We start from the raw sequence: 16,377 nt of genomic DNA, 5'->3' as shown, positions 1-16,377 counted from the left end.
ACAAACAAAAGATTAGAGGACTTTGTTATATAAATTTATAAATAAATTATGAGTATAGGGGGTAAATTTGAGATGTACTACACTACACTCCCTTGTAGATACAATTGTATATTATCATCTATGATTCATTTATTTGATGTAATAATTGTAACACAATGAAAACTTAGTGTTATATAGTTTTTTGTTATTCATGGTGATGGATTTACCAGGCTGAATGGGGTTGAGCCGAAGGTTTTGAGGATTTGAGGGAGCGGCAAATTTAAGGAAGAATAATGTCCTTTTATAAGATGTTTTTTCTTAAACTTTTATTGTAAATACGGGATGTATAGAATATTTTTGAGTTCAAGTAAATTAATGAATTACAAAAAAAAAAAAAATTAGACTCTACTCAGGGAATGACAATAGTAGAAGTAGGAGCGTCAAGTATAAGGACTATACTTGGGAATATTTGTAAATCCGCGACTGATTTTAAGCGCCTCGATGCCCATGTAAGGGTACCAACCGAGGGGTTTGGCGAAAAATACCCCCAAAAAAGCTTGGAGCCCGGTTTCTGTCAATTGAGATAAGATCACGCTATTAAAGCTAGATAGCTGATAATGAGATCTTATTAGTAAAGTTTTAGAACTGACTGACTACTATACTAAAAATACAGCAATTGGGCTTAGAAAGCGTTCAAGTTTGCACAAGAGCTCCATGTGCACAGTATGTGTGCGCAGAGAAAGGATTTTTGAAAATTCATAACCTTAAGGGGGTAAGGAGAGGAAGGTAAACAGCAATACTTGTTATTGTTGTGTTCCGATTTGAAGCGTGAATGAGTCAGTGTAATTACAGACACAAGGGACATAACATCTTAGTTCCCATGGTTGGTGGCGCCAATGTCTATGGGCGTTGGTGACCACTTACCATCAGGTGGCCAATATGCGCGTCCGCCAAAAAAAAGTTTGTATGGAAGTACGAAATTTGATGTTAGAAATATGGAAATCGGTGTTGATGTTTCATTTTTAGTAAACAAATTAATGTATACTTAAACCAAGTAGGCTCATACTATAATATAATTTAATAGAAATATAAGCTATGTCTCAAATTTCTTCTTTATATAATGTTTGTACATATTAATTATACATACGCACACTTATGTAATATTTAATTATAGTAAATAGTTTTAAACTTAGGCCTAAATCGTTAACAAAATGACTGGTTTTAAATTAAATTAGTTTTTTATACAGATGTATTTGTAAATAATCAAAAATTAACGGAAATAATTTTACTTGATTTATGTCTTTATATTCATTATTTTTCTAAATTTTACGGGGGGGTTTGAAAAGTGTGTATTAGTTTGTACATATTAGTGTTAAAATTCAACAATCATATCGACATGATAATGAAAAATGAATCGATTTGTCAATATATAGGAACAAATAAATATTTTATAACTGTCATAAATAATTAGTTTGTTCATGTCTTGTATATATTAAAAGGAATAATGTAATATTTGTATATGTATTTAGTAATAAGGTATTTTACTTCGACGAATTTGTTGCTCACGTATGTTTAATAATCGATTGGTTTCGATAATATGAAACATGAAACGTTACGTTATGCAACGTTGTGAGCTACAACGTTGCATAATGGTGTTATAAATTTGTAAATGTCCGCAGTACCTGCGTTATATCCTGTTTTGGTTAAGGTTCAAATTTAGTTTTCGATGTAATTGTTTGTCGTTTTCATAATACATGTAAGTATTACTTAATTTATTTAATTAATTTAATCGTATACAATCTTAGTCAATAATGAGTGGTACCATCCGTTTAAGGGTAATAAATGTTTATGGTAGTAAATGCTTAAGAAATGGTAGATGTCACGATGGTACTAGATACAGTCAATAAAATCATGTTTGTTTAAATAACTGAAGGAAGATATAATCGGTGTCGTCTACATGGTTTAAGCTTAATAGTCTTAGGGTTAATGTGGGCCTGGATTCAAATATGACCGCACAAGTGTGGTCGTAGCTTTATATCTGTGCAAGTTCACGTGTTTCATTCACATCCATTTATTGTATACTACATGATATTAATGAAATAATAACAAACAGCACAATTTTTTTTTATGTGATATTGGTGGTCAGACGGGCTTGCATAAGGTTTTACCAACAAGCAGCATTAATGTTTACCATAAAATTAAATATTAATATGAGTATCATCTATTTTATGAAATGTCTTAAGGATTTCTGTATTTATATCATCATGTATATGGACACTATACAGCATGCTGTATAACACAGATTCATTCAAAGTATATAATTTTCTTAATGTAATTGATTGTACTTATATACATCAAAATCGGTTTAGCATTTTCTTTTACGACTGTATAATATTTATTCATTCATTATATATTCATATTTGAATTAATTGGTATGGCTTTTGTGCGAGACCGTCGTGGTAGGTACCCCCCCCCCATTCATCACATAATCAACTGCGAAACGGTGATACTAGAATTGTGTTCTGGCTTGAAGGGTGAGTGAGCCAGTGTGACATCTAAGATTGGTGATAGAAGAGATGGTTAATATTTCTAACAGTGCCAATATCTGTGGTCGACGGTGACCACTTACCATCAGGTCTCATTCGCCCGTCTGCCTGTTTATTTAAAATAATAATAATATTTGACGTGGAATGTTCAATCAGACTATTGACCGTTCAAAGAAATTTGATCTCGTTTCTATAGGTGAAATTATTGTTTTATGTACTTCACTTAAATATATAATGTACTTTATTATGTATATCGAGATATATATGTTAGTTTTTAAGTTAGTTTTAAGGTCGAATGTAAATTCACTAGTATTTATCATGGGATTGGCTAGGTCAGAGATGGGGGGGGGCTTGCTTAAGTATACAACAAAATGTCCGCTATGATAATATGTTCCTGATGTCTTGTCCATCAGTCGATCACAATTTGGATTTTTAAAATATATTATTTTCTTATATATTTAATAGTATATTCCGCCTACACGTGAGAGGGTATCGTGTTAGGTTATGTCGTGTCCTTTTCTGACTCCCTGACAACGTTAACGTAAAATATCAATGGTTCAGCGTTTAAGATGTGAAAGCGTAACAAACAAACGAACAAATACACTTTCGCATCTATAATATTAGTTAGGATTGAGTCTATAATTAGTATCGCAAAGTGTTCGCCAAAAAATTACACGGACTCATAAGTAACGCGATCAATCAGTGGCCATCTTAACATGGTACTTGTCAATAAAATACGACCGATTCTGGAAGTCACACCACAGACAATCCTTTTACATACTCTTACATTTATAAACACTGATATTGTGCGTGTACTCAAAGGATTTTTAAATTAGTCGTATTACCAACACCCCCCCCACACACCCCTCTGGTTTAGCCAATGAAGTTTTGAGATGGGACTCGAATTATCTATTGCTGTCTCGTTCTCTCCATGTTTAAATGTGTATTCGTTTTCAATACAAAGTGTATGGGTCCGTTCACACAGACCGGCTCGGAGAGCATCGGCCTGCTTTTTTCTTTTCACACAGACCGGGTCGTATACGCTTGGAATTGGCCGGAGCGGAGCCGCCAACTATTTCACATCGACCGGCTGGAAGAGATCTGAAAGCGGGTGCGAGCGAGAAAGAGCACGCAAGCGGAGCCGGTCGGCTCCTTTTATTACTTCACACGAAGCGCGTTCAGGCATTTTTAATGACAAAAAAGGTGCAAATGCAAAAATAAACTTTACTACAATCACTCAAAACACTGTTTCCAACGTGATAAAAATCTGCTCTCCTCTCCGAGCCGGTCTGTGTGAACGGACCCTATATGTTCTTCTGCTATATAATAATCGTATTTTATCTCAAGATTACAAATTAGTAAAGACCTTTAATGTCACAATACTGGCCAAAAGTCATTTTGAAATCAAAACGAATTCGTTACTTTTTTAATTTTATCTAATCTTCGTTGCGATTTAGTCGCCATCTATCGTACGTCCTCGGTACTAAACCTTTACGCGAGGCTGCCAACGACAGTACAATTTTCATAATAATAAATAAATAATTTATTTTTCTCAATATTCCTACAAGGATTAAACTCGCATTTTTAGAAAATGATAACGAACTATGTAACAATAAAAAGAAATGCCAAACAAAATAATGCCGATACGTTTAAAATAAAGTATATATATATTCATAAAAAAATAAAAATGGTGTTCCGTTATCTTAAATCACACTGCTGTACTTGTTGAAAAAAACACGCTTATTGAAATTAGCTTTGACTCTTATACAATTATATTTTTTGGCTTTTTTTTCTATTGAAATACCGAGATGGCCCAGTCGTAAGAACGCGTGAATCTTAACTGATGATCGTGGGTTCAAACCCGGGCAAGCATCACTGAATTTTCATGTACCTAATTTGTGATTATAATTCATCTCGTGCTTGACGGTGAAGGAAAACATCATGGAAACCTGCATGTGTCTAATATCATTGAAATTCTGTCACATGTGTATTCTACCAATCCGCATTATGGAGCAGCGTGGTGGAATAAGCTCCAAAACCTTCTTCTCAAAAAGGGAGAGGAGGCCTTAGCCCGGCCGTGGGACATTCACAGGCTGTTACCTATACAATTCGAAATGTACAATGTCAGCGCGATTCAGACAGCAACTACTGACATCTATTATGTATTTTGGTGAACTAAACTAAATTGGAATAATTATTTTACACGCTTTACTATTAGACATGAAACTGATACATTAAAGTTGTTCAGCTCATCTTAGTTTGACATAATAATTTATATCGTCTTGAGATAAAAATTATTGTATAATAAAATTTAAAGAAAAATCAGCGAATTTAGTTTATTTTTTTTGTAAATTTTAAAGGATTTTTAGTCTTAAGTGTTCTTTAAATAGCTGTATGTTAATATGAACCCTATCGTCTAAGAGATAAATGTTAATTTTGTGTGAAAAGATGTTTGTACATATGTGTGTGCAACAATCGTTGCGTGGAAACCAAAATAAATTGATTATTTTGTATTGGAATGTTTTATTTAGAAATATTATTATTAAGATGTTATGGGACATAACATTTTAGCTCCCGAGGTTGGTGGTGCATTGGCGATGTAAGGAACGGTTAATATTTCTTATAGCGCAAATGCAACTGACCTTTGCCAGTCTGCCTACTTATTAAAAAAAAGTAGTTCTTCTGACCCCTCTGTAACATGTAAACCAATCATGTCTGATTAAAAGTATATCCCACCTTACCTTAGTTGCAGGAAATTCTTATCCTCTTATAATTTTTACAATAACTATTTTGAGGTAGATGGCGCTGGAGAGAAGTTATTATTGAAAAACTGGTTTTTAATTTTTTTTTCAAAATGTCGCTAGCGACTTTTGCTTAAGGTCGCAAATTCTAAATCAGGACACTGAATTTACTAATCTTCCAAATTTGAACTCTTCTTGAAATTTTGTAGTGGAAGCCCCATTTTATGTCTTTAAAGACTTGACTAGCTGTTAATTTGTTAATAATTGTTAATCATATTTTTTATTATTTATACAAATTTACAACGAGAAATACTAAATGTTTTGTAAAGCACTTTGTAATTGTTAGAAAAATATGTCTTTGAATGTATGTTTTTTATATTTATGATATTGTGTTTAATACAAAAAATATATTGTGGTGGCCTCAAAAGTGGACAACTGCTTAGATTTCGGAGCAGTAAGACGATGCTGATGATTCTCTATCTCAAAAGTCAAACGCAAACAGTAAACTTTAGCGGTTGGAGAGCTTTGTCAAGCTCGTCTGGGTAGGTACCACCCACTCATCAGATATTCTACCGCAAATTAACAGTACTTAGTATTGTTAACATTTCTTACAATGCCAATGTCTATGGGCGTTGGTGTCCGCTTACCTTCAGGTGGCCCATATGCTCGTCCGCCTTCCTATTCTATATAAAAAAAAACTAATATGCCTACTGAATTGAAAATAATTATATATATTTTATATAATTTCAATTTTTTTTATTTTGAACTATCTACCTAATTTTGTTTTAGCTTACATTTGTTATCTGTTATCCTTAAACGTCAAGTTGACGTTTGCAATGATTATTTGTTAATCATTGTCAAAAAAGTTATCAAACATTGTGAATTGCCAAACTTAAAACACGTCACAGTATAATATTATATTAATTAAACTTTATTGCATACTGCTTATTATCCAGAAAGACAATCAAAAAAATAATTTTGACTCAGATAAAAAACATAACATTTTGATAATATTTAACAGTGCTGAAATTAGTTCAATTTCGCAATATTTAACAGGAAACTGTTATCCGTTTTTGCGTAGGAAACGAAGCTTAAATCTTTTACAAATGGACCCAGTAATGGAAGAGGATCAAGGGTGGGCGATGTACAACCCGTTCACTTTCGGTACGAAACCAAATATCGAATAAAAATATAATATGCATCGTATTTAACAGTTTTTGCGTAAAGTCGTGACGAAATTAATATGAATAGAGATTTTAGTTTATTTTATATTGAAACATAACTATATAAAGGCCGAGGTTATGTTTCAGGGCTTGCCCCAATGGGAAACTTAACTGAAGATTGTGGGTTCAAACCCAGGTGTCTAAATTTTCATGTGGTTTATATGTGTATTTAATTCTCATACTTGTCGGTGAAGGAGAATATCTTGAAGAAATTTGCATGTATCAGGTGGACATATCCAGCAACCAGCATTAGAACAGCAAGCTGAAAAAAGCACCAAACCTTCCCCTTAATAGGATAGGAGGTCTTGGTTCAGCTGTGGTACTTTAATAGGCTATTACTTTACTTTTTGTTTCTTCATATTTAAATAATTTCAAGGTTATAAACTTTCATCTTATACATATGAATATAATCACTTTTCAGTATTCCAATTGCTTGCAAACTACGGCTGGTACCTCGTGGGAGCGACTGGCGCTTCCATCTATCTGATTCATAAAGTAAAACCAAAGTATGATAGCTGGAAGCAGGCAAGAGAAGATGCTGAGTACCATAAAGGTAAAACTTTACTTAATTTAGTGGTATGATAGTTTTTACGAAGGTTTTATATTTATCATATGTTGTTTTTTAATTTATTTTTTATTCAGAACATCCAACGGATGTCGTATTTGAGTTGATAAACATCAAACGTCAATATAGTCCATGATAGTTGATAAAGAGGTAGACTCATAAATTTTTTTGGAGATCCAGACATTGTTATTTCATAAATTTTAATGTTCGAATTACCTTAATTTTATAATATGTATCCCAAATTACATAAAATGTACGCTTTACGTTCAATCTTAACAAAATCGTAAAAACTGGTTTCGACATATTGGATTTATAAAATTTATATATGTATTCTTATCTTATGACATATATTAAATATGTTAATGTTGTATATATTAAAAAAAAAGATAATGCACTTCTTATTATAGGATATAACGATTTGGAACAATATTAAATTAAAATCGCATCAAATTAAAATATTTTTATTTGAATGGCATTTTTTTCTATTTGACTTATGAATCATCGAGCACTACCGCTGATACAGTACGTGAATTCTACCGAGACGAATTGATACGGAACTAAGTAGATATATTTTTTAGTAAGAAAAATTTGTATAAATTATACACATAGATAGTAGTTTCTGAATGAGATCAAGCAATCAGTCAATCCACACATTTTACATTAACAGAGTAATAGGCTATACAAAAAATATTATAAACCTTTCACGCCGAAGGTGTGGGTTCGATTCCCACCCGAGACAGATATTTGTGTGCATGAACATGTCTGTTTGCCCTGAGTCTGGGTGTAACTATCTATATAAGTATGTATTTAAAAAAGAAAAGCAGTATATGTAGTATATAAGTTGTCTTGTACAAGCTTAATTCGGGATCAGATGGCCGTGTATGAATAATGTCCCAGGATTTTATTATTATTTTATTTACTATTTGTAGCCAGCTTAGCGATAACTCAATTAAACAAAAGCGGAATTTAACTGAATATGAATACTAATTGTTTACTATAATAATAATAAATTTATTTATTTTGTCCCGCAGACAATAATGTTTACAATTTTTTTTATATATATATCACTTTGGTCGGAAGAAATTACAGTCAATACTAAACGTAAGCTAAAGGTTAAAGATAAGGGTCGTCTATGAGTGATTGCTTAAAGCAATATGGCTGCCTTTTAAATTATAACTTTGATAAGTTTATTTATTACTTAATTTTATTGTATTGCAATAATAACCTTTTTCTTTCTTCTATGCTAATTCATTAAACTAATGTTATAAATGTGTAGATGAGTTTGTTTGTTACACTTTTACATCTTACAGTAACAGTAACAGCCTGTTAATGTCCCACTGCTGGGCTAAGGCCTCCTCTCCCTTTTGAGGAGAAGATTTGGAGCTTATTCCACCACGCTGCTCCAATGCGGGTTGGTGGAATACACATGTGGCAGAATTTCAGTGAAATTAGACACATGCAGGTTTCCTCACGATGTTTTCCTTCACCGTCAAGCACGAGATGAATTATAATCACAAATTAAGCACATGAAAATTCAGTGGTGCTTACCCGGGTTTGAACCCACGATCATCGGTTAAGATTCACGCGTTCTTACCACTAGGCCATCTCGGCTTTTACATCTTAACAAGATTACATTACATTAATTGTAAAATATGAAGAAAAAGTAAATTATTTTAATTTTTGAATTTTTTTTAAGATCCAGATAAGTCGCTGTCCCGCATGGAGGCGATACAGCGCGCCCGCGAGCGACAGCAGGAGATGCTGGAGGCGGCCTCGCTTAGGGCGTTAGAGCAACAGAGGGAGGTAAACGGGTTATCTTAATGATACATTTTTATAAGGATTTCATGTTTATGATTAAAAGCCGAGATGGCCCAGTGGTTAGAACGCGTGAGTCTTAATCGATGATCGTGGGTTCAAACCCGGGCAAGCACCTCTGAATTTACATGTGCTTAATTTGTGTTTATAATTCATACTGTTATATACAAGCAAAACTCGGCAGACGTCCTGCTGCTTATATACCTGTGCATATGTATAATTTGTAGTAATTAAGATTCCTGTGATAACTCGGAAGAGGTGACCCTGTCAGAAGTCGCGTGGGTATGCAATATTTAAAAAAAAAAGACGTAGATAGTCGATTGACGTTTATAATGTTCAAATCCGAGATGGCCTAGTGGTTCAAATCCGGGCAAGCACAACTGAATTTTGATGTGCTTAATTTGTGTTTATAATTCATCTCGTGCTTGACGGTGAAGGAAAACATCGTGGGGAAACCTGCATGTGTCTAATTTTATTGAAATTCTGCTACTTGTGTATTCTACCAAGCCGCATTGGAGCAGCGTGATGGAGTAAGCTCCAAACCTTCCCAAAAAAAAGGAGAGGAGGCCTTAGCCCAGCAGTGGGATATTCATAGGTTGTTGCTACTTGCTGATGGTGTCCTAACGGACGCACCCTCAGGATGCGTGTATTCTGAGAAACAGTGGGTTAATTTCTGAGAAATCTGGAACACGTAAATTGCATTTATTGTCATATTTTAGTTGACAAACTAACATTATGAGCGATTTGATAACACAGAAGATAACTTAGTGCAAGAGTGATCACACACACATGTGCACTCTGTCCCCTCACTCTAGTAATCCGATGGGATGGCAACCCGACACAACCTGAGACAGTTCAGGCGCAGGATCAATGGCAACGGCAGTGTCCACACAGCCCTGGGCCGGCCGGAGCTCGAGGGACCCACGATTCAATATCTGACTCATATAGTAAATAATAATGACGTTTCGTTTTGTTTCAGCGTGAAGAAAAGAAGCGCCAGGAAGCGCTGGAGCGGCTGGAAAAGTACGGCTCCAAGAGCGGCGACCGGCTCGGCTCTGTGGATGAGGGTGAGGCTCGCAGAATGTGTAATCATATGAATTTTAAGTCTTATAAAGAAACATTGATTGATTGTGTTACGGGTACACGCACTTGCAAACGGGCCACCTGATGGTAAATGGTCACCACCGCCCATAGACATTTGCACTGTAAGAAATGTTAACCATCGCTTACATCGCCAATACGCCACCTTGTGAACTAAGATGTTATGTCCCTTTTGTCTGTAAATAGACATTGGCATAAGAAATTTAACCATTCCTTACATCGCCAATGCGTACCATCCTGTACTTGTGCCTTTAGTAATGCTGGCTCACTCACCCTTTAAACCGGAACACAACAATACCAAGTACTGCTGTTTTGCGGTAGAATATCTGATGAGTGGGTGGTACCTACCCAGACGAGCTCGCACAAAGCCCTGACCTAACCTAGCGAACGCACTTTCCGAAGTAAAGTCTGTTGAAGACCGCCAGATACGCTAATTCTCGTCCACGCCGAGCTCGTCTCCCGGTGAAGATCCACCGGTTCCAGTGGAGTTACCATCAGGTAGCTGCACTCAATCCTCGAACCGAAGTGTTTTCCCTATTAACATCGACAACCACACCCTGTGAGAGACTACAGCTCAGCGTCATCCACTATCTACACGATTCGCACGAAGCGTTCTTCAACTTCTTCATTCCCCATGGGCTCATCCAGGATGTAGAGTGGAATGTTGAATTCAAATTACTTTTGTGGTCCAGCGTGTCCGTGTCGCTTCCCGTGCTGTGCTTCACTCGTGACTCTTCGGAGCTTTCAAGAGGGATCTCGCTCCCCCTCCCGTACTCGCTGGTCTCCATTAACTAACTTGGAGGATACCTTCCCATGTATACATAGATCTTGTATGCTTTCCAGATTACTTGCCGCTGAGTGGAGGCGCGTCCACCTCCTCGTACCGACCTCCCAAACGGTCCGCCTGCTCCCGGGGGGGCTGCGGGCGGTAGGGGAGACGAAAACTAATAACGAAACATATATTATTTTAATTGTTATAATATTAATTCTGACTGTTGTACACAATGTCTATAAATTAACATTTAGAGCATGACCCACCATGATGCTTTGTAGCGGGTTTGTGGATATCAAAAAAATTTAAACAATCTCGTAATTTATTGTAATTAGCCAGGAATAAATGATTTATCTATCTCTTTCGCTCCCATGCGTTAGAGAGAGATGGTTATGTCCAATATGTATATTGTACTGGAGAGTGGTCTGCAGAATATAATATATATAATTATATATATATAAAAGTTTTTTTAGCTAAAGTTACTTAATGTGAAATATACAAGTTGTAATTCTATTAATAAATATATAACACAATAATTAGTTTTTATTTTTTCTTTAAACTTTGTTTTCGAAACGTTTTTTTACAATCGGATTCATTGATTGGACAAAATACTGGACGCCTATTGGTCGCGTGTCACGTCATCGGCTGCCATCGACCAATGAGCGTTGAGTTTAGTTAATCTGACTTCGATTGTCGTTTCATAAACTAGAATTAAATGTCATAATAATTAAATGTAATTGCCCAGATGGCCCAGTGGTTAGAACGCGTGAATCTTAACCGATGATCGTGAGTTCAAACCGGGCAAGCACCACTGAATTTTTATGTGCTTGATTTGTGATTATAATTTATCTCGTGCTTGACGGTGAAGGAAAACATCGTGGGGAAACCTGCATGTGTCTAATTTTATTGAAATTCTGCTACTTGTGTATTCTACCAAGCCGCATTGGAGCAGCGTGATGGAGTAAGCTCCAAACCTTCCCAAAAAAAAAGGAGAGGAGGCCTTAGCCCAGCAGTGGGATATTCATAGTTTGTTGCTACTTGCTGATGGTGTCCTAACGGAGGCACCCTCAGGATGCGTGTATTCTGAGAAACAGTGGGTTCATTTCTGAGAAATCTGGAACACGTATTGTCATATTTTAGTTGACAAACTAACATTATGAGCGATTTGATATCACAGAAGATAACTTAGTGCAAGAGTGATCACACACACATGTGCACTCTGTCCCCTCACTCTAGTAATCCGATGGGATGGCAACCCGACACAACCTGAGACAGTTCAGGCGCAAGATCAATGGCAGCGGCAGTGTCCACACAGCCCTGGGCCGGCCGGGGCTCGAGGGACCCACGATTCAATATCTGACTCATATAGTAAATAATAATGACGTTTCGTTTTGTTTCAGCGTGAAGAAAAGAAGCGCCAGGAAGCGCTGGAGCGGCTGGAAAAGTACGGCTCCAAGAGCGGCGACCGGCTCGGCTCTGTGGATGAGGGTGAGGCTCGCAGAATGTGTAATCATATGAATTTTAAGTCTTATAAAGAACCATTGATTGATTGTGTTACGGGTACACGGACTTGCAAACGGGCCACCTGATGGTAAATGGTCACCACCGCCCATAGACATTGGCATAAGAAATATTAACCATTCCTTACATCGCCAATGCGTACCATCCTGTACTTGTGTCTTTAGTAATGCTGGCTCACTCACCCCTCAAACTGGAACGCAACAATACTAAGTATTGCAGTAGAATATCTGATGAGGGTGGTACCTACCCAGACGAGCTTGCACAAAGCCCTAACCTAACCTAGCGAACGCACTTTCCGAAGTAAAGTCTGTTGAAGACCACCAGATACGCTTATTCTCGTCCACGCCGAGCTCGTCTTCCGGTGAAGATATACCGGTTCCAGTGCAGTTACCATCAGGTAGCTGCACTCAATCCTCGAACCGAAGTGTTTTCCCTATTAACATCGACAACCACACCCTGTGAGAGACTACAGCTCAGCGTCATCCACTATCTACACGATTCGCACGAAGCGTTCTTCAACTTCTTCATTCCCCATGGGCTCATCCAGGATGTAGAGTGGAATGTTGAATTCAAATTACTTTTGTGGTCCAACGTGTCCGTGTCGCTTCCCTTGCTGTGCTTCACTCGTGACTCTTCGGAGCTTTCAAGAGGGATCTCGCTCCCCCTCCCGTACTCGCTGGTCTCCATTAAGTAACTTGGAGGATACCTTCCCATGTATACATAGATCTTGTATGGTTTCCAGATTACTTGCCGCTGAGTGGAGGCGCGTCCACCTCCTCGTACCGACCTCCCAAACGGTCCGCCTGCTCCCGGGGGGGCTGCGGGCGGTAGGGGAGACGAAAACTAATAACGAAACATATATTATTTTAATTGTTATAATATTAATTCTGACTGTTGTACACAATGTCTATAAATTAACATTTAGAGCATGACCCACCATGATGCTTTGTAGCGGGTTTGTGGATATCAAAAAAATTTAAACAATCTCGTAATTTATTGTAATTAGCCAGGAATAAATGATTTATCTATCTCTTTCGCTCCCATGCGTTAGAGAGAGATGGTTATGTCCAATATGTATATTGTACTGGAGAGTGGTCTGCAGAATATAATATATATAATTATATATATATAAAAGTTTTTTTAGCTAAAGTTACTTAATGTGAAATATACAAGTTGTAATTCTATTAATAAATATATAACACAATAATTAGTTTTTATTTTTTCTTTAAACTTTGTTTTCGAAACGTTTTTTTACAATCGGATTCATTGATTGGACAAAATACTGGACGCCTATTGGTCGCGTGTCACGTCATCGGCTGCCATCGACCAATGAGCGTTGAGTTTAGTTAATCTGACTTCGATTGTCGTTTCATAAACTAGAATTAAATGTCATAATAATTAAATGTAATTGCCCAGATGGCCCAGTGGTTAGAACGCGTGAATCTTAACCGATGATCGTGAGTTCAAACCGGGCAAGCACCACTGAATTTTTATATGCTTGATTTGTGATTATAATTCATCTCGTGCTTGACGGTGAAGGAAAATATCGTGAGGAAACCTGCATGTGTCTAATTTCATTGAAATTTTGCCACATGTGTATTCTACCAACCTGCATTGGAGCAGCGTGGTGGAATAAGCTCCAAACCTTCTCCTCTAAAGGTAGAGGAGGCCTTAGCCCAGCAGTGGGACATTAACAGAGTGTTACTGAATCAAATGTAAGAAAAGAACCTATTTTGTTTATTGGAGCGACTAGCATGGCTCATAATAGCTACTAGGCGAGGTCGTAAGGCTTTGTCAAACACGAGGGACCTACGAAATCGTTAATAATATGTTATGACCTTTGTGTCTGTTACACTGGCTCACCCTTCAAACCGGAATATAACAATACTAAGTTTTTTATATATATTAGTTACGCGGACGAACATATGGGCCACCTGATGGTAAGTGGTCACCAACGCCCATAGACATTGGCATTGTAAGAAATGTTAACCATCGCTTACATCGCCAATGCGCCACCAACCTTGGGAACTAAGATGTTATGTCCCTTGCGCTTGTAATTACATTGGCTCACTCGCCCTTCAAACCGGAACACAACAATACCAAGTATGGCTGTTTAGCGGTGTAATATATGATGAGTGGGTGGTACCTACCCAGACGAGCTTGCACAAAGCCCTACCACTTCAACATTTTCAGTGACGAGCCGGTTGGCGTGATTGGTGGATGCTTGCCTTTCACGCCGAAGGTTGTGGGTTCGATTTCCACCCAGGATAGATATTTGTGTGCATGAACATGTCTGTTTGTTAGTAGTAAGTCTGGGTGTAATTATCTATATAAGTATGTATTTACAAAAGAAAAGTAGTATATCAGTTATCTGGTTTCCATAGTACAAGCTCTGTACAAGCTTAATTTGGGATCAGATGGCCGGGTGTGAGGGATGTCCCAGGATATTATTATATTATTTATTTATATTTCAGTCAATTTTCACAAAACTAACAACATACAACAACAACATTATACATCTACACCTTCTTTACGAAACACTCCGTCTATTGGTGAAAATCGTAAGAAAATCCGTTCGGTGGGTTTTGAGTTATACATCAGGTAGTTCCTAGTACCTATAACATATTAATGGAGTTATTCAATTAATCTTATAGAAGCACTTTTTAATCGTCATTTCACAGGACTATATTATTGTTTCTTATTATATATTCTACCGCAAAGAATTGGCAAAAAACACGGGATTTACTCATGTCCAATATTATATAGCAATTACAAAGTGAAAATATTATTAATAAAGTAATAGCCTGTGAATGTCCCACTGCTGGGCTAAGGTCTTCTCTCCTTTTTTTAGAAGGCATATATATACAAAGTATATATATATATATACTTTGTATATATATATATATATATATATATATATATATATATATATATATATATATATATATATATATATATACAATTTAACCTGTTTAAAATTTACCTGGAAGTCAATAAGTACTAACCGAGTGTCACCGTTGGCCGAGTTTCGTGAGTTGGGTGTTATGTGAAAACTGTTTCGTGTCGTAATCGTAGGGTTGTGGTCACGGTTTGTCGGTCACCACAAAACTCGTGAACCTTTATCGCAAATCTATATAAAATGAAGCTATCAATTATATAAAATTGTTACGTAAGAACAAAAATAACAATTATTTTCTTTTTATTGAATTGAAAAGTAAGACATTGTAAATGCCTCGTTGGTCTAGTTAGGTCTTAGTGGCTAGATATAAGGCAGCAGATCCCGAGGCCTTTGGTTCAAACACCAGGGCCGGATCGATAAGAAGTTATTGGGATTTTCTGTCCAAAAAAACTCAGTAGCTGCCCGAAGTCTGAAAGTTGGAAGTGTGTACACTCCCGTCTCTCGGAAAGCACGTAAAGCCGTTGGAGTTAGGCATTAGTGTGTGCACACACACTTGTGCACTATATGTCCTGCGTAGTTAGCTAAACTCTCTTGAAAATGGATAAGAGGACATCATTATTACAATCAGCCTTTATTTTCGTATACCTCTTACTCTATAATAATATTATAAATGCGAAAGTAACTCTCTGTATGTTACGCTTTCACGACTGAACCGTAAAGATTTTGATGAAATTCGGTATGGAGCAAGCTTGAAACCTAAGGAAGGATAGGCTACTTTCTTATATAATTTTCCTTCACATCGAGTTCGAACCCGCAACCTTTCGTTAAACTTCAGGTGTAACAAATGATCCATCTCGACTCAATTATTATTATTAGTATGGCGCCGCGTCAATTGTCTCTTATGAAAATTTATCAATCGACAATTTGATTATAAAATAAACTATGATTACGAAAATTTCGCTTGCGGTAAATATAATAGTCACGATGGTTGTTTATTTATTTGAACGGTTTAGAAAGCGTTGTGAAGCCGAGACGAAACCGATTGGCGAATCGACAAAAAAGTAACGACAGTTCAATGGTCCGAGCCTTACCAATGTTGTTAAGTGAAAAGTGTTTAACAATTATTTCGTTCTCAAGCGAAATGTTAGTGGTCGCTCAGTTGTCTAAATACGACTTTAATAATTATTGAATATATCGGGATCACATTTGTGTTTT

At 36.6% G+C, this 16,377-nt stretch overlaps 1 protein-coding gene across 3 annotated transcripts; it reads left to right on the top strand.

The window, feature by feature from the left end:
* The first annotated feature begins 6,132 nt into the window (after window positions 1–6,132).
* Window positions 6,133–13,470, top strand: LOC126779666 (uncharacterized). 3 transcript variants are annotated; one of them, XM_050503826.1, is made up of 5 exons: window positions 6,133–6,430; window positions 6,911–7,042; window positions 8,751–8,857; window positions 12,143–12,230; window positions 13,006–13,470. In XM_050503826.1, exons 1-5 carry the CDS (start codon window positions 6,373–6,375, stop codon window positions 13,092–13,094), a joined length of 474 nt encoding a protein of 157 aa, XP_050359783.1. In that variant the 5' UTR covers window positions 6,133–6,372; the 3' UTR covers window positions 13,095–13,470. The 3 variants fall into 3 exon arrangements, with proteins under 3 accessions (XP_050359783.1, XP_050359782.1, XP_050359781.1); XM_050503825.1 differs by lacking the exon at window positions 12,143–12,230 and adding an exon at window positions 9,849–9,936; XM_050503824.1 differs by lacking the exons at window positions 12,143–12,230; window positions 13,006–13,470 and adding exons at window positions 9,849–9,936; window positions 10,814–11,278.
* Window positions 13,471–16,377: the final 2,907 nt, after the last annotated feature.

Source organism: Nymphalis io, chromosome 29 (genome assembly GCF_905147045.1).
Source record: "Nymphalis io chromosome 29, ilAglIoxx1.1, whole genome shotgun sequence".
In the NCBI taxonomy this organism is placed as follows: Eukaryota; Metazoa; Arthropoda; class Insecta; order Lepidoptera; family Nymphalidae; genus Nymphalis; species Nymphalis io.
Note: the sequence above shows the minus strand (reverse complement) of the source record. Positions and strands in the feature narration are given on the sequence as shown.

Coding starts and splice junctions, on each gene's coding strand:
- LOC126779666 (XM_050503826.1), top strand. CDS start 6,373: ATGGACCCAGTAATGGAAGAGGATCAAGGGTGGGCGATGTACAACCCG. Junction 6,431..6,910: donor GTACAACCCGTTCACTTTCG/GTACGAAACCAA, acceptor ATCACTTTTCAG/TATTCCAATTGCTTGCAAAC. Junction 12,231..13,005: donor GCTCGGCTCTGTGGATGAGG/GTGAGGCTCGCA, acceptor TATGGTTTCCAG/ATTACTTGCCGCTGAGTGGA.